The 18,944-nt window shown below is 39.5% G+C and overlaps 1 protein-coding gene across 4 annotated transcripts in view; it reads right to left on the bottom strand.

The window, feature by feature from the left end:
- Positions 1-4,468: 4,468 nt before the first annotated feature.
- The window catches only part of PECAM1 (platelet/endothelial cell adhesion molecule 1), a 34,353-nt gene continuing 19,877 nt past the window's right edge, over positions 4,469-18,944 (bottom strand). For 3 of the 4 annotated variants that reach the window (XM_010578628.1, XM_010578629.1, XM_010578630.1), the window contains 2 exons: positions 10,065-10,087; positions 4,469-5,188 (listed from right to left, as the gene is read on the bottom strand). In XM_010578628.1, coding sequence (XP_010576930.1) covers positions 5,159-5,188; positions 10,065-10,087 — 53 coding nt within the window. In that variant the 3' untranslated portion in view covers positions 4,469-5,158. Of the gene's footprint in view, positions 5,189-10,064; positions 10,088-17,371; positions 17,430-18,944 lie in introns of those variants that run through there. The other variant, XM_010578631.1, reaches the window with a different exon arrangement.

The following is an 18,944-nucleotide window of genomic DNA, read 5'->3' as shown; positions in this document are numbered from 1 at the left end:
ACAGGCTATTTGAGCAGTCACAGTTCCTCTGCAAGCACTGAACAGCACTTGGATTATGCCAGCTAAATAACAGTGTAACATGATGTTTTCTTTTGAAGACACACTCCCAGTGTCAATATCATAGTCTGTTAGAGCAGCTGTATATCAGACAGGCTCCTCAGTGCCTCATGATTACATGTCCCTGTACAGGACCAACACACTGACAGCAGCAGTTGAAATGAACCTATTGTCTTCTTGGATCAATGGTGCTGTTACCTGCAAAAGTGCTTTTTATTAACAGGTATATTTTCTACTTCACCTAGTGGTCACAGGACTACTATAAACACATGAATGTTTGGGACAAGCCACCTCCACAGCACTGATTCTGCCGCAGCACATTCCCCAAAGCATCGCCAACACCATGAAGTGTGGAGCCATTAAGGTGACTGGACTGATGGGTTGTTTTTTCCCAAATTTTCCACAGTCTGGAGGAGTTCTCTCCCCCAGCACTGCTCACTCCCCCCTGTCTTTTCTTTCATCTTCTTTTCACTTCCTTTCTTCACTGTAATAACCCTTCATTCCAAGATCTCCTTTTATTTCTCTGGTAAAACATTAAAACAAAAAGACAACTACAGAAAAATCAGGGCAATAACCAGAGAACGGTGAACTGTCACACTGGTCACCTTTGGGTTTTGTTCAGTGAAAAAAATGTCGCATTTTCATTGCCCAAAAGCAGGCCCTGATTTCATCTAGCACTCTTATACGTTCAAGATTACACAGAAATATGTTACTAATCTATTAATTTCAGAGCCAGTTTCTATCTTTACCGTAAGTAATAGTTTATTTGTGGAATTACTTCTCAAACAATACCTTTTGGATCTGAATTCCTCTTAACTTTGGGAATATGGTCAAATCCAGGGTACCATGTGAGGTAAATTTCTACATTTTTACAGCTTCACACACAGTTCAACACTACTGCAGATCCCAGGGTGATCGGGGCATATTCCAGGTGCCTCTGCACTGGCTGCCTAGACCTTTGCTGATTTGTGCTAAATCTTTCATTTCAGTTTCATGCTGTTATTCTCTTTGTCTGTCATCAGACTTTGCAGGTGACTCCCTCCCTGAGGAAACTGTGATTTCTTTTGCTATTAAACTTAAAACTTAACTACAGTGATTATTTTCTGCAATGGTGAGAATTTTCTCAGCCTTCACACTCAGCATGTATGTGGCTGGTGAGAAAACCAATTACCTGTATAAATATAAATGCTCACATTTAATTGAAGCTTCCCATGCAAGCCACATTCTCGTGATTGCTAGACTGTCTAAGCTTTTTTCAGTGGGAGCACCTGTGATTTAGAGTGGAGCATTTCAAAGCATGAAGACAATAAGCCCCATTCTTCGTGATTCTTTAGACATGACAACTTGCTTATTACATCCCAAATAAAGTAAAAGTGATGTTTATTCTTCTTTCACCAGTCTATTCAGAAAGGCCTTGAAATTCTAAATAACAAAATGTGCTAGCATTTTCAATCTGTACTGATACTTTATTGCTTTCAGTTTGATTTCTAGTTTAATTGGGGGGTAAGCGGGTGTTCATTTGATACCTCTGCTTTTCTCAAACTTTGTTGCTTTTCCCTGTACCTGTGCTCTCCCTCACAACAGAACGGCTGTAGCCAGTCTGACAGCATTACTTCCCCTACCCCAAAAGCTGGGGGCTTATGATGCAAGACAGCTTAGTGGTGAATTGCAACATTAAGAACTTGAACTGAAGCAAGCTTGCAAAGAAGCAGTTAGAACAAGCATATAACACCCCAGAAAAGTAAATACACTTTGGGGTTTATCCACCCGATGAACAGGATATTTACTCTGCGCAGAAGTAGTGCCCCAGGATTTACAAACAATTCACTAACCTATGCGAGAGAGAAAGAAGTCACAGCTGGTAGGTTTACACTGCATTTTGAAAACTGTTCTTTAAGAGTGGCAGAGGTCCAGATGAAGAGATCGTACCGCTGCAGGAATAAAAGTCATAAGGCTCAGTTTACTCCGTGCGTGTAGACGTAAAAAAGTTAGAACCTGGCTCAGAAACCACCTGCAGCCCTCCCCGCACGCTTCCAGCGCCTGAGCTCCCTCCAGCCCGACCCAGGCTGCCCTCGGGCACCGCGGGCTGCGCTGCCTGCCCCGTCCCTGGCAGGGACCAGCCCGGAGGCGGGAGGGACCCGTCGCCACCCCTGTCGCCCTGCAGGTCGCTTGCCACCAGGGGTCAGCACCGGATCAACGCCGGAGGCTGCCGGGTGCCGCTGGACGGAGCAGGACCGCGGGAGCGGGGGAGAGGGGGGTCCGCAGGGCGCCGGGGCAGGGTCCCTCTCGCCCTGGGCACAGGTGACACCAAAGAAGTAGGAGTAACAGGCAGACGGCTACACTGCGCCCCCCGTGGGCTCGTCAGGTAGCTCCCAGCACGAACCGGACAGCACACCATCATTGATTGTTCCACGAAAGGGCACACAGAGATATACTTACATTAGCCAAGAAAATAAGCAGCTGCTAGTTTGCTGGAAATGAAAAAAGTTAACAGTGGCAAGGAAGAAGAGTCTGTTGATTTAGAGCATTTCTGTATCTCGTCCCTAAAGAGACTGCTCTGCAATAATAAAAATATTACAAAGTTAACCAAGCAAGGCAGTGGGGTGGGCAAGCCTCTTTCTGAACATGCTTAGTGCAAGCAGGACATGGTGCTGTCAGTGGGACTACTCAGACAAGGCATGCCACAAAGGGCCTGAGGATGTTCCATCCTTTTTGTCTTCTCAAAAAGTAAATATTTAGCAACACATCTCATTTTATATTTGCTGAGCTCAACTTGGTGACAATGTAGAAATCTGAAATGTTTTTTGGTTGTTTTTCAATAACATATTGTTTGAGCTCTGATCTGAGCTTTAATCTGTTTCAGTAACAAATTCAAGACTTATTTCCCAAATGTTTCCAATGGGACAATGATGCTTGTTTGGCATCCAGAAGACATGCTCATAACGGGACATTTGAACTCCTTGTGTAGCTGTTTACTTCATGGGCCCATTTACCTTGTCTTCACTGGTGATGTCTGCTGATCTAATGTCCCATATTTAAAAATATTTTTGGTATATCTGTAAGACAAAACAGAAGTGCTCAAAGCAGCGCACAGCACTCTAAGAAGTGGATAGATCAGATACGCTTCAGTAGGGCAAACAGCTTTTATTACAGACTAAATAGTTTAGGATTATTCCAGCCAAGAGACAAGCTGAAATAGATGAATGGATTGTCCCACTGCTGCTCCATCATGCCCAGTGACATTCTAAAACTTCCCAGAAACCAGTGCTTTCCTGAGCTGTGCCAGGGACTGTGGAAAGGTTTGTGGAGGAACTTTCACCTTTGTAACTTAGCAAAGGAGTTATGTGAATGCTAGCACTCCCGTGCTCAGATCTTAAACCAATTTAGTGCATTTAACTGCTGCTAAACTGGTTCATGACACCAGATCTAAGTACCTGGAATCACTTGTTGCAGAGATGACATCTTCCATATGTAAATTTATACAATGTATCTATATGGCTTATTGCTAACAAAAAATTTTACAGGCATTCATTTGCAAGTGGTTACTAATATGAACATGCAAGATCCAGTGCAAAGTTCAATTCAGAGTTTTCTTTATTAAAATACCTTTTCACATTCCTTATACTAATGCATTTGTATGGACGCTCATGGGATGCTAGAAAGAACATTTGTCAACAGAAGAGTGCTATGAAGTCAGTCATTTGTGAAAGGCTTATGATACAAACAACATTTGCATAGGGAACAATAAATTAGAGATATTGGCCAGTAACTGGAGCTTGAAAATTTAAACATTTGGAATGAGGATATAAAACCCTTTTGTATTTCTTGCTGGTTTTGCACCTTTGATGTAATGCTGAAAGCAGTAACTATATATGTATATACAAATCCATGTCCTCTCTTTCACTATTTTCTAATTAAAATGAGAACCTTCTTACCTGTGGCCCAGATCTTGTAGTAATTAATCTGCAGTAAGAAAAGGAGAGTAATTGTAGTGTCAAAGACCAGCTGGTTAAGGGGTTGGGGACAGTACTTTTTCTGTTTTGTTTTGTGTTCTTTTTTTAAACTAATGCAATTGAGATAAATGCGGGCTGCAAAGATTAGATCCAGGTCCAAACTGGATCCATATTAGTGGTTTACCATACTATAGAGAAAATGGATAGCTATGGAGTTCCATACTGGACAAACTGGACACAAGTACGACTTCAGATCTCTCCTAAAATCAAAGGAATAAGGATTATACGTAACAGGATTTTCAGGTACAAACTCACTGACTTTGGTGCAGTATATCCACCCACTCAAGACCTGTATTTTGCATCATCCAAAATAACTGTGATGGGCAATCATTCCTTGAAGAACCACCACACCAAACTAACCAACGAGCATCAGAACTTTTAAAGGGGAAAAGCAATTTAGCAAATAGAGAATATTTGTGCCTCTACTGATAGAAGCACTTGGTAAAGTACTGAATCTCTGAACAGTTATTCAAGTTTTTAGAGAGCCCAGAGCTTGCTCTTCTGTTAGGCCCTCATTGCAGTGCAGCATCCAAGTGAGCTATAAATTAGCTGGCTCCAAGACTGGTAGCAGTCCAGCTGCTGCAGCACAGGGAGCTCAGCACAAGCTGCAAGATCACGTCAAAGTACATTCATGGCTGGCCAAGCTGTGCTGAGCTCTGTTCTGCCACAGTAGAGTGTTATTGATAACCAAGTTAGCTAGTTGTTTAAAGCAAGCTTAGACATTTCTACATCCTACTGGCATCACAGTAGTTACTGCACTGTAGAAATGTACTTCCTCAGCTGTAGCTTCCCCTTTTATTTCCTCAGAGCATGATGGAGGCTAGAAAGGCAAAATTGCATTAGCAGGAGAAATTAAAGATGAGAATCTAGGTCTGGTTTCTAGAGCCACTTTCCTATGAGAATTTTTATTTGTAATTTTTTCCATTAAATGCTTTAGGAACATCTCTATTGTTCCCCCTAAGGAAATAAACTTTGAAAAGAAAAGCCTGGCAAACTCATAAATAAGTGCTGCAGAGCTTTTGAAACATTTGCAACATCTTCCATCTTGGCTTCTTTTCTTCTCCCAGCTGATCTTTGAGATGACTGTTCTAAGTAGCATCAGGATGCCCTTGTGTTCTCTGTTGGCAACAAGACCAAAAAAGAAAAAAAAAAGGTTATGGGTATAAATGTCCCCCTGCCCTCTCCTGTCCTTTTTGATCAATACAAAAACTTTAAATATAGTAACATATTCCTTAGAGCACTGTACAATGAGCTAATAAATACTCACAGTTCCCCGCAGAGATATTAGTATTACCTTCATCAGATAAAAAAGGAAGTAAGACAGCGGGACATTTAGGTTAACAATTACAGGCTAGACTGCAATGCTGCTAATCACCAACATCTGCAACTGGGCGCTTACTGATAAAAGTTGGATTCTTAAGGGAACTGCTGGCACTCAACGAAATCTGAAAATCAGATCCCTTATTTGCTAGTAGATGCTTAGCTGCCACAATTAGGCCCCCATCTTCAGTCCCACAAGAATGAAAACCTTTTCCTAAGAAGCACTTGGGTATCTCAACAATGAGCAATGCAGCATTCAATTTTTAGACACCATGTTTCTACAAGAGTCTGCTCCTTTGAATAGGTTATCTTCAGGGACATAGAAACCTGGCACTGAGAACCACAAAAGGCAGCGTGCAGATAGAGGAGTCCTCTATGCTAGCCAATGAGAAAGGGCAAAGAGAGATCCCAAACTTCATTGTCTTTACATTATATGACAGAAATAATTCTGTCCACTGAGGATTCACAACTGTCAAGTCTTTCCTGACATCAGTTGCCAAAGCAAGTCTTCCTCCAACAAATATCTGCTAAGAGTACGTGGTGGCCTCTAACCTAATAGTTTAGTCTGTCAGCACTGAGGCGCCTAATTCCTTTTGCGGACTTACCCCCAAAGGATTTGCCCCATGAGTCAGAGGCAGGAATTCCTGGTTTATAATTCAATGTTTATTTCAGAGTATCACCTTGGTTTTCATATCCTGACTGCCTGAAATCCCCCCACAATTTTAAATGGACACATCCTTCATCTTCATTTCCTGTCTGAAACTATTGTGCCATGTTACTGTGCACAGTTAAATACATGCCAGGTCCCCCTTCGGAGCTGGCTATGTTGTGCTGGTAATGTGAAGTAATTCCTTTACCACTGAGAATTTACAAAATACTTTTGGGATCACTTGAGTAAGACAAGAAAGTTGCTGAAAAAAACCCAGAAATTTCTCTGAATAAATTTAAATTGTACAGGTTTCTGTCTCAGAGGGTACATTCTGAGGTTGAACAAATAGGCAGCCAAATGTACACTATGTCCTGACTGAAGCTGCCAGTCCTAGGACAGAATCAAACAAACAAACACACACACACACATCTCAGAGGTAATAGGGGAGGAGGAGGTATGAAGTCAGAATGTACCGCTGAGGTAAATTTGACACAATACCAATTAGTATTTGGCGAAGTGGCTATCTCATTGTTAAGATATTTCCTTCAATATGTTTTCAGAAACTGGGACCATTAAATAACTTAGAAAGATTGCCAGCTCTGATTTCAGGAAGGAAACCTCCTCCCATTTCCTCTCTAAGTAATTCATTTCTTTTGCAAATACTTCCTATGGATGGCATTTAAGATACAAATTTCTGAAACAGAGGAGAAAGAGGGAAGCAACCCCCAACCCAAAACTTTAGGTTCATTTCTAAATGACCTAGAAGTCCAAGACATTCAGGTTCAAGGTACTCTGGACTGCAAATCAGTCAGAACCTGTACTGCAATTGGGCCTTTATATGATTCAAATAATTCAAACTTTAACTGATTGTTTTTCTAACACACCACCTTTCTTGACATAATACAAACACTTTCGATACCTCTTTTCTAAAAATAAATTGAGCTCAATTTTATAATGGTGTCTCAGTTGAAGATGAAGCAAAGTTCCTAAACTTCCATGCTGGTTTATATCTATTCTGACAGAAACCATGTAGGGGCAAATGCACAAGAACAATGCTAGCACTCATTAAAATGATTTGCTTCATGTTTCTTTGCCACAGTGCAGTACTCTGTTTTGCCTGTGACTTCTGGAATATCAATGCAGAACTGAATAAGTTAAGAGTTTATCTGAGGAGTGGAACCAACATTGTCATTTGAATTTAGAGAGTGAAAAGGACAGCAGGATCTGATGTCAAGTCTCCACCATCATTACTGAAACAAAAAGGTTGTGTGTCCTCCTGTCTCTGAAAACATAGCTCTTAGCAAAACACTACTCTCTCTGCTGTGGTGCCCTTTGTCCCACACTTCTGGAATACCTATTACTTCCTAAACAGAGTCAAGTTCTACAAGTTTTTTTACAGGTCACTATAGCTAAGTAATCCATCTGGCATTTCGTGTGATTAAGATGCCAGTTGACCAGCCTAGCTCCTGAAGCCTCCTTTCACTTACAAATTAAGGGAGTAGCAGATGGAAAGCAACTTCACCTCTGAGCCAAATACTTCATTTGGCTATAAAGAAGCAGAACAGCTGGGGAGGAAGTTTAAGCCACTCGATCACTTTGTAAGGAGCATTTTCCTTTCCATGAGTAGGATCAACAACCCCTCTTTTGGATGAAAACATTGTGTGAAAATGAGCTACAGAAAAAAACAGTTACAAGAAAATAATGATAGAAAGCACCTTAGTAGCTCCCTACCTCTTCTATACTCATCTATGTTGCCTGAAAAGTCCTGAGAGGCAAATAGGGGGAAAGGAAAATCTATAAAGGAATTTATCTGTCCAGTCCAACTTTAGGTCACTCATCTGGAGAGTTCAAAAGAGGGATGGTGCTGCTTTTTGTCCCAGGCTTTATTGGGAATAGAAGTGGGAATTTAAGAAGCAGAATATGGGGATCTGGTTTTTTGCTATGTCCTTTAAAGCACTAATAATTCAAAAAAAGGAATAGTTACTAAATAGTTACTATGTTAAGTACATGAACAGTATCTAAGGAGGGGACAACGTCACAGACGTGAACTGAGTAAGGCTACTTCTAGGAAAACTCAAGTAAGATGTGCAAGTATTATAAAGCTGACTTGTCTTTGGGGTGTTTCTGAAAATGGGATTAGTTTTACAGAGTAACTAGTTTTATTACTCTCCTGCTGTTAACAGGAGTTTGTACACACAACGCAGAAAACACTGCCCTCAGCTGACATTCTTCTCTCTTGAATCTAACATTTCTTCATAGATTGTCTGGTTTAGCAAGCTTTAATAGCCCAATTAATTATGATTAAAGTGATTTACATGGGGTAGTTAGTGTATTTTCACTGAAGCAGCCTCATTATACTTCCATGGAGAGATTTTCTACTTACTTTTGGCCACAGGAAAAGAAAACAAAAAAGTCTTCATAAAACTTTAGTCTTTCATCCAATGTCCATTATAAATTATGTAGTGGAAAAAAAATTGACAAAAACTCCTCCCTGAGCTTACACCAGATGTCTATCACAGCCACTCTTGACCATTTTTCCTTTTGTGTTGGACAGGGACAAACTTTCTTCTGCGTGACTCTCCAAGGAATGCCTGGTATAACCCAGAGGAGGGTTCAGCTCAATTTATTTTTAGAAAATTGAGAGCAAAGAATAAAAACAAACCTTTAAACTAAGAGAGACAATGATACTATAAACCCTACTGGCCTGTTAATATATGTCTGTTTATTGTAACACAATCTATGACCTTCAGTGCACTGCCAGTGTCTGTAAATAATACAATGGGCTGCTTTTTATCCCATGGGGATGTGAGTACTGATGGAGCCTTTCAAAACTCAAATGGATGCCATAAGCTGACGTAGACTGTGCTATTGTGATTCTTATTTATGAGTCTCTCTCTCTCTCTTTCTTTTTAAGTACAAGTTCCAAAGTCACAAAGTGGATGGCAGAAAAAAGACCTGGTCTTCATGGTTTGAGGATGGATGAGGTAGCTTATCTAACATTCATACAAGTACTCCTGAAATGTAAGTTCTCTGCCTCTTAGACCTCTTCAGAGCAGAGTAACAGCTCATTCAAGACTTTTTTTTTTTTAAATCCGTATTTTTTCACTGGCTTCTTAGCCCTATAAAGCTGTTCACCACCTACAGAACCTTCACAAAACTCCTAATTGTTTAGCTGAGATCCTCCATATATGGATGGTACTATTCCAACCTCTCGGTTAGAACAGCATAACTGTGACATAGCTATGTATTCTGAAGTAAAAAATTGCTTGCTTTTAAAATCTCTTACAAGGTCTCAGTTTTCACCACCAGCCCTTAGAGTCATCCCACTTGCTATACCAGTGGATGAAAATGAACCCAGAAGGAAACAGTCACAGACAGTGACTTCTGCAAGTTCAGGTGATCCACCATTCCTCCTTAGTTTAACTCTTCATTTCACATCTTAGGAAGGACCTCACTTCTCTGGATATTCCAATCACAGAATGTATGTGTGTGCATGTGAGCAGGCACACCCTGCGGAGATTCAGTGGTACTAAACACCCTATAGATTTTACAGACTAGACTGGAACAACAGCTCTGTCCCCAGTGATACATTAACCAGCTTAGCAGGTTTTCATATGCAAATCTTGAGTGCCTCAGGTCCATCAGGAACCTGAAGCAAACAGCAACCATCCCCAACCTTGTGCCATTCTGTCAGCATGAATACTTGTGGCACATATCCAAAGCTGTGCCGGTGTTCAACACAAATTCTTGGAAGATCATTACTTGTCATCTACCTCCTGTACCAACACTACCAAATATCAGTCAGTTCCATGGACTTTTAAAGCTGACCATTCTATAAATGTAGTACTGAAAGCCTGATTAGTAAGAATGTATATGAAGGGATTGCCCCCTAGCTGTCCAGTAAAGGTCCTGAACACAAGTAAACAATTAAAACATAGCAACACTTGAACACTATCTCACTAGATACAAAATAATGTCAATCCAATTTCCCTATATTTAACTGCTTGCATAAAATGTATACTTACAGAATGCCTGTTTTCCACAGAATCTGCAAAATAAAATATAATGTATAAATTATGAAATGGCACATTGCAGAGCGATCAGTTCTATGTTCCAGAAAACAGACTTTTATGTTTCATTTAGGGTTTTTTTTTTCACCTTGCAATGATGTAAAATTGCTACCTACAACTAAGGTTCAAGCTCTGGTCCTAAGAAGTATCCAAGCGCTAGCTTAACTGGGTGGGACCAGACATTTCAAAGACCATGTTGAATAGTACGTGTTTGACAGTTTTCCTTTAACCTGGATTATGGTTTAGAGCAGAAGTCTCTACTAAGAGCACAAGCTGTTACTGAACAAAAAAGAGTCTTCCTTTTTAGAGGCAAGCTCTCATGAGCATTTTACTTCCTCTTTCCAATTCCTTGCCAGGAAAATAACGTACTGCAGAAATCCGGTATAGGATACAATTTTCAGAGCCAAATAAGATCCTGCAAAGACACCTGAAATTTTATTAAGAAAAAGATGCTTGTTCCCAACGAAAGTCTGAGAGCCAGCAGGCTCTCATGTAGGATCAGTGAACTTTAAGATTAGATCTTAGCCTTTTTTTAAAAAAAGTGGATGTAGCTATTCAGAAGTTTCACAGAATACCTTCAAATACTAAAACATAAATATTTCTTTACCCTCTGAAAGTAAAGCAATCTAGAGACATGAGGAAAGTAACTCTGCTTTTAGAAGAAGACTTCAAGTCTCGTTAAAAGTGTTCTTTTATATGGTCTGTTAAGATATTTCACACGTGACAAAAGTAAGTGCTGAATCTTGAAGTGTATTTTCTTGGAAAGTGTATCAAATTCAGTGGAGAGAGGTTGTGTCAAGGAAATTAATCTAATGCTCATAGCAGAAGATTTGGACTAGGGGTCTGGGGTAATCTTGCCAGTATTTTTTCTATAAACGTGGGATAGTATCTGAATCTATGTTTTTTCTAAGTATGTATTTTTTAAATCACAAATGATAACATCAATCCTCCCATAGGCAGAACACTTATGTAAATTTTGAAAAGTTGTCTGAAATCATCAGATGAAGGATATTATGAAAAGTACTACTACCATAAATAGACCTTAATAAAGGTCTTTTAGAAACTCCCTTGCCAGCCAGCAGAAGTAATGAGGAAACTGAACACAGGTGAATCTAACTCCACAGATAACAATGCTAAAGTTTCTTTTTCTCTCTCCTTTGTGATAACATCCATGTATATTTGTAATGTAGTTAAACTGGTACACTTTCTACCATCCACATTTTTATTACATTAGGATTGTGATTCTGCTTCACTGAAAGCAGCACCATGAATACAGTATAGAATTGGGCTGCAATTTCTGAAATACAGAGACTACATGAATATTGGTGGCACTGTACACTCTGAGTTTTCTCCAAGATAGTTCTACCCAGAACTTTTAACCTAGGAAAAGGATTAAAAACTGACATGACTACAGCACCTTATACCAGCGCATAAACTTAATTCCAGTATATAATTGATCTCAATGTTTGGCAAGATTGATCCCTATACGTTTAGCCAGTTTGATAAGAAACAAAACAGAAAGTTACATGGGAAACACATAAAACCTTTCTGTGTCCTGAAAGCTGACAGAAGTGAACAAAGACACTGGTGACCCAGTGCTACATCAAAGCTTGACTTTAAGTGGACAAAATTATACGTGAGGTTTATGAAGTGAGGTATTAACGAGCTGTAGTTTAGTTCTCTGTCACAATGTATTGTGCTTACAGGAAGGAGGAAATGAGAAATTTTGTGTAAATTCCAGACTTCAAACAACGGGATGTTTGCTACCCCAAAGTTACTAGGTCACAATAACAGATATCCCGCCTCCTTGTTATCTGTCACCCAGATTCAAAATAAGGTGGCTTTTTAGCTAAGTATCATATCTCTACCAGGAGAAGGTCAAATCCGTGTCCTTTGAAAGTGCTGCTGGAAGGCTATATGATTTCTAAAAGGTACCAATCAGGTAAGCCAGCATGTAGCCTCTAATGAAAGCACAATGATATGGTGCTTTTGCTGATTCTTTGCTATATCAATCTTTTCACAACCTTTTTATTTCATTCCTGTTAAAAATATGAAGTGTTTTTTACTTGAAACACACTGATTTTCCTGTGATGAAAGAGAACAGAGAGATTTTCAAATGATGTCTGGCCTTCCCTTACTAACAAAAACAGGGAAATGAGATATGCTGGATTCTAGTCATATACAGAAAAATTGGTTAATCTTCCATAGCAGAGCAAACAAGAAGCTGTGTATTTCATGAAAGGAATCAGAGCTGAAGGTCTGATGCTGCTGATTTCTAAGAGATTCCCAAGTGTAATAAAGGTAGATGTTTTTATGGATTTCTGATGGATTTAAACTCTTGCTATTGCTTTTAGTTGGTAGGGGTTTAAATTCAAAGAACACATTTTTATAAAGGAATACATTAATGGCAGGGATTTAAGACACTGTCATCCCCACCTTCTTTGCCCTTTCTCCTTGCTAGAGGTTATGGAGAAGAGAATGTATGCCTAAACAGTTGCAATTCATAATCCATCTCAAACTCATCTCCAACACTGGTGAAAGCTATGCTAGATTATCAACTGAAGATGCTGAACTGCAGACACATACTACATTCTGCCAAGCCTTTTATTGGAGCAGTAGCTTCTAACAGAGAATCTTGGCAGGCAGCTTGCGAGTAGATCTTACACAGGGGCATGCACGCAATTCAGCTTTGCATTTTAGGTTCAAGCAAGGTCAGAAGCTCCCTGCATATTTGTGCCTTACTGAAACCATCTGGCTTTGACTCAGTTTTGGCTGCAGCTATTGTAAGCATTTGGCTCTGGAATCAATGTCTCTCAGATCCAGGCTTTGGTCTAGAATATGTCTTGAAACCTAAAGATCCAAAGAGTTCTTATTTTGGAGAAGGGAAAAGTTATTTGCATTATTTCAGACTGCATGCAACTAGCATGTGCTCATGAAGCCTGAGTTCTGAATAACATAATGAATCCTCAGTCCCTGTGAGTTTTCTCTATGCTGGAAAAGGCATTCAGTGGGAAATTCTGGCTAAGTACAGAGGTGTTAAGCCTGAGGCTCAGTAGCAGGAAAGTATTTGAGCAGATTTCCTGATTGCTAGAACTGATTTCTAACAGTTTGTTCCAAACCACTGAATGGAACGGGGATTTCTCATGCCTCTTTCCACTGGGATGTATTTATTTTTCCATAGTACATTGTTGGTTGCAATAGGATTCTTAGAATTTTCTGTCTCACTCCTGCAGTTTCTTCCAAGTCACCAATTCATTTTTCCAGACTTAGCAGCATAAAGGCTGGTTCTGCATTTTGTTCACTAGATTTCCATTTTCCTAATAAGAAATTAGGAATAGCTATTTTGCAATGAGCCACTGTGAGTTCAATTCAGCACACATCAAGATCAGTGCAAAGCCTATCACTGGCTTCTGTGAGCTTTGGATCTGATACAAGCAAAGGCAGAGTTCACTAAGGAGCAAGAATGTACTAATACATTGTCTTCCACAAGAAGTCCCCCGTAAAACATAAGGAAATCTGTGAGCTGGGGTTGGCTCTAGTCTTCTCAGCAGTATGAATGCAACTGTGCTACCCCAGAGTTGAGGGAAGGGGTGGAGCTGAGATAAAGAACCAGCATGGAGATGCTTGGACTTTCTGCCCCTACTGCCTCTTGGGAGGATGGAAGGTGTGATGGAAGTAAATCATGCATCTAAAAGAGCCTCCACCCACCCAGCTGAACTTAGTATCTGACACATCCTGACCCTTCCCTCAGGAAGAGCATCAGCTGCCAGCCTAGCCTGTTGGGACTCCAGCACATGCAAAGTAGGCAGCAGGGCCACAGGTATTTTATCATTCTTGGCAGCCTGTTGATTTAGACAATTGCCTGGTTTCCCTGAGTCTCGGACTGTCTCTGTTCTTTCTGAACAAAAAGCAACAGCTCTGGGACTGGACTGGATATTCCTGACTCCCAATATACTTTGGCCTTTTCATAGAGCAACCAGAGAAAGCAGTATTTTAAGGAAACTGGTTGATCTTGATAGGTGTGAAGGACTTTTAGACAAAGGTGTTACTGACCTGACTGGTATTAATTGTGGCCATTCCCCAAATTGCCATTTGGATGTAAGGTTTGATGTAAAGCTGAGGCTTGAAGCTTTAAGTATTTTATGTAAAATACTAAAGTAACAGCCTATTTCTCTAGAAAAGGTTTAAAATCAATACCTCGGTGAAATTCCTGAACACTAACTCTTCTTTCTCTGAATTAAACTAACCTTTCAATAACAATGCAAGGAGAACTTCATCCCCTTGAGTTGCTTCCAGAGACAATGCTAGTGATCTGCATCCTCCTTAAATCTCTCATTGTATCAGAGGAAATCTAGCATCCAACTAAAGAGACTGACATTCTCTATCTACAGTACTATTATTTGACTTTCAATCAAAATACACCTGACTAGACTTGAATTTCACAAATGACCTGCTTTTCCTACTGTTAACAGGTTAACTGTAGTTAACCACATGCAGGTCTTCTGGGATTTCAAATGTGCATTTGACAGTTTGTTTCTGTCTATCTTTAATGTAACACCTCTTTAGGCCTGGTACTCAGAATAAGGAAAGTAGCACAGCAGATAGATAGGATGGGAAGTCTTACCATAGTGTGATGGAGACACTAAAATGATAGCAACAGGAGATAACATAGCCAATACCAGGAAAACAAAAAGAAAAGGAATAATGGCAGATGCTCAGCACACTGCCAAAGGCCTGGGTCTTGGGAAAGGTCAGAGCATTATCTGCACTATGGATTCATGACTTTGGATAAGGACAAGCAATAGCTGTAGAACTCAAAATACAAGAGAAGTTGCTTACTGACATGGCATCTGCCTTACTGGGGACAGCAGTAGAGCCGTCAGAAAAATGAAGAGGAAAAATATTTTAGCTCAGTCACAAAGAATTGCATCAGACATAACAACTACTGACAGCTCTTCAGCTTCCTCTCTAGTGGACACAATTTCTGGAATGCACAATGTCTGGAAGACAACTCCTTGAAAAGACAAAATTGCTTATGAAGCACTCAATTAATTCTAATTAAACAAATCCAAACCACAATAGTTACCTACAAACAAATAATAATAAAACTTTACATAGATCTCAGGTGTTAAATCTGTCAAACTGTGTAGCTGACACCAATTCCCAAATTAATGTAATTTCCCCAGAGGACACGTTTGTCTGAACCATTAACTTCCTGAAGTAGATTGTACTCTTGGGCATTTGCTCAGAAACCTCAAAGAATATTCAAATGTAGTGAAGATCATAATGGTAAACCAACTTCTGCACCCACTAGTAATGTTCAATATCTTTCACAATTGGCCTTTAATATACTTATACTAACATGTATTAAAGTACTTAAGAAGGTACATCTATTTCCTAGGGATCCTCCACTGCATTTATACTTTGCCACCTTGCAATCACACAGTCTGTCAAAAATAAAAGTAAATGTTACATTTAAATAGACTGTAATGTAGCTATCCAAAGCAACTGCATAGCTATGTGATGCACTGCTTATCTATTTGAAACACTTTTCCTGTGTATCAGTCAGGAAAAACAGACGTGATTAAAACAATAAACTGTTACTATGTTTCCAAGAATAACTGAAACTGTAGAATGTTATGCATAAAAGAGCAGGTGGACTGCAAGATTAAGGGGTGTTTGCATATCATCTGGCTAATTCAGCTCAGTCTTTCAATCATATCATTTTATTGCAGATCCCACTTTATGGCAAGTACAGTGTTATAAGTTCTTTGAATTATAGCTCTGCTGTACCAACCTTGAGTTTACACTACAGCTCACAAAACATCCTTCTAGTATACAACACTTTTCATTATGTCAAAAATGGTGAAAGGTGTAATAATCAGCTTCACACCTTGGCAGAAAGCAAGCAAGGGGTTATACAGTCAGCTTCTGCAGCTTGTTACAGGTCCAATTCACACTCACTGGAAAACGTTTCAGACCATTAGCGGCCTTTGGGTTCAGCCCTGAAGTGAGCTGGCTTTTTCTCATGATGCTGCCAGGTGATCCTACATGAAGTGCCTCGCACTGTTCTTTAGTGTAAAGCATATTCTGCTTTTCACTGCAAGGCTGTGAAAAATGAGTACAACATACAGGCTCAGCACCAAGCCAGGAGTCAGGATTCTGAAATTCTGTTCCCAGTGTTGTCACTCTGTAAACACATTGCCTTATACAAATGACCTAATCTCTTTGTTTATTCAGCTGTAAAATGGAGATTAAAATTGCCTTATAAGGCAATTCTTTACAAGGGAAAATTAAGCAATGTTTTCTAAAGTACTTGGAGACCTTACATGAAAGATTCCCTAGAAACAGAATACTGTGTCAGAGCAGGTGGGAAATCCCTTATAAAATAGAAAAATAGCAAATTAAAACAGAACGATCAAAAATTAAAAATGGCACACAACAAACCCAGCTGGTAATATGGATAGGGGCAAAACCTGAACAGTTTACAGCCCTAATATTTACAAATCTAGACTTCCTAATACAAAGAAAGGAAAGAAAATCCTTTCTGATTTAGTCTTTGACAAACCATGAAGAAATGCCTTTAACCTACTGTCTCTGAACTCATTACTGCCAGAATGTTTATAGACAGTAATTGCCAGTAAGCTGCTAATGCCCACACACAAAAGTCTGTGTTACAGGAGATGGAAGGGTAGAGTGGCTGGCATGTACAATATGAGACAATTTTTTGATGGTGCTTAAAACAAACAACCCACCCTACTGAAGTGATCATATTGCTTTAAAGGTTTTTAGAGTTTGCTGTTGGAGGCTGTATAGATATTTGCTGGGGTTATATCCAAAACCAGTGTAATATTTTATAACACATGGCAAACATGTTCAACTAAGAGGAAAAGTGTTGTTCACGAGCAGTTTGAGATAACACAACATAGCATCCTAATCCCTAACAGAGCATGTTCAGCTCCAGATTCAAATCCAGATGTATGGCCAAACTACTTAGCAGATACAGTGCAAATGGGCTGATGGAGTAGATGCTACAAATATTAATCTCACTGCATTAAATATCATTGGTTTATGAGAAACCATGAAGGTGTTACAGAATTTATCAACACCTGTGATTTCGTAGCTGCCCTTCGGTATGTTCCTATGTGACTTGGATCTTGTTTTAATAGCATTTATCTTCTAAACTATTCAGTAACAAATTTATCCCTAATCTCTATACAAATGTTTCCTTTATGTGTTTAATTTTTCACTAGCTTACTTACCATTATTAGCTTTTTCTGATTTCACTATAAACTGTTTCAGTCCCCTTCTGTTCAGGAGCTGGAAAATGTATTGGCACAGAATCAATTTCTTTTCTTTTCTTTTTTTTTTTTTCTTTTTTTCTTTTTCTGTTTGCCTTATGAAAAGCTCCTTAAACAAACAGAACACACTGTTTTACTTTCAGAGGAAGTAGTTACATAAGCAGCAATGAGCCTGTGGATTCTGTATCCAAAAGCAACTACACCCCCTCCCCCAAACCCAGACTGTAAGGTTCTGAGAGGGACATGTGTCTCCCCGTATATAAAAATGATGATGAAAATAGGCTTCCCTTTCTAAATTTTACTTTAACGTTCTAACAATGTCCTCAGCTTAAATTGATACTGCTTTAATTTTACAGAGACATCTACCACTAGAGAAGAGTTTCTCTGGATCACTTTGAAGAGCTTCTTCAATTTGTTCTAAGCATTTAGGGACCTGAGGAGATCTATCATTTGGAAGACTAACTACACCCCCTTTTGGCACTTAGCCTGATTAAAACTTATGGTCCCAAAAATAATCTAATTTGTTGTTCTTTGTGAAATGTCTCAGAAGAATATTTGCAGATTTCACACTGCACAGCTTCTATTTAGGTGCTATCCAGGAAAGATGTCTCAGTTACTCAGCATGGTGGACTCTTCCATTAGTGCACTGAGATCAGGTGGACATAGCAGGAATGAAGGCTAAGAAGGCTTGTGGAAAGATAGAAAGTAAGGAGAAAAAGCAGACAGAGAAGATTGGTGCCTCCAAGGACACAGCTGAGATACAAATGCAATGTTAGTCTTAGACACATACTTTTTGGACCCTTAGGTTTACAAATAAGACCCGTAAACCTCTGCTCTTGTATGAGATGATGGAAAGCAAAAAGCTCTTTCTTTTTCTGCTATCTGACATCTGTGAAAACCTATCCACAGTTTGATGCCAAACTACAGGCACTTAGCCCACTAGGGAAGGGGCAGAGCCTTGTCTAAAGGCCTGAAAATAGCAAGAACTCAGTTTCTCTATGGTCAGTGTAAACACAGCTCTGGCTAGTAGGAGATTAGAACAATTTCCTTGATTTCTTGCAGGGTTGTAGATTAAGAATCCCTAGGCAACCACAGTAAAGCAAAGTGCTCTAAAACTCTCTGCATTTAAAACCACTTTCTTCATTTGGTATAAAGGCCTATGCAGGCAGGGTCTAGGAGCTTGTTGTTCAAGAATCTCAAAGCGTTTTAGAAACATTCGTTCATTTCAGTTAAACTGAGTCTCTTGGAAAAATTCAGAATTCTATTAATATCACTCCAATTTCTGTGGATCTTCAGTAAACCAAGAAGTTAGATTTTTCTAGTTAAAAGTTAAGTTAAAAAAAAAACAAATAAATGGTTGTTTCCTCTGCAAGAAACTGGAAAGAAAATTCACATTTCTGGATAGAGTCCTGTACTTTAGCTATAAAAAAAAACATTTAAAGAATTCAGACATATTGATTTGCAGCCAGACTCAGAGTCAGGACTGTTACTGTTCTGCATCTCTCTGAAGCACCTAGGTGTCTCTGGCACCACA

Source organism: Haliaeetus leucocephalus, unplaced genomic scaffold (assembly GCF_000737465.1).
Source record: "Haliaeetus leucocephalus isolate CR32 unplaced genomic scaffold, Haliaeetus_leucocephalus-4.0 Scaffold646, whole genome shotgun sequence".
NCBI classification, from domain to species: Eukaryota; Metazoa; Chordata; class Aves; order Accipitriformes; family Accipitridae; genus Haliaeetus; species Haliaeetus leucocephalus.
The sequence above is the reverse complement of the archived record's forward strand: the minus strand, read 5'-3'. Positions and strand labels throughout refer to the sequence as shown.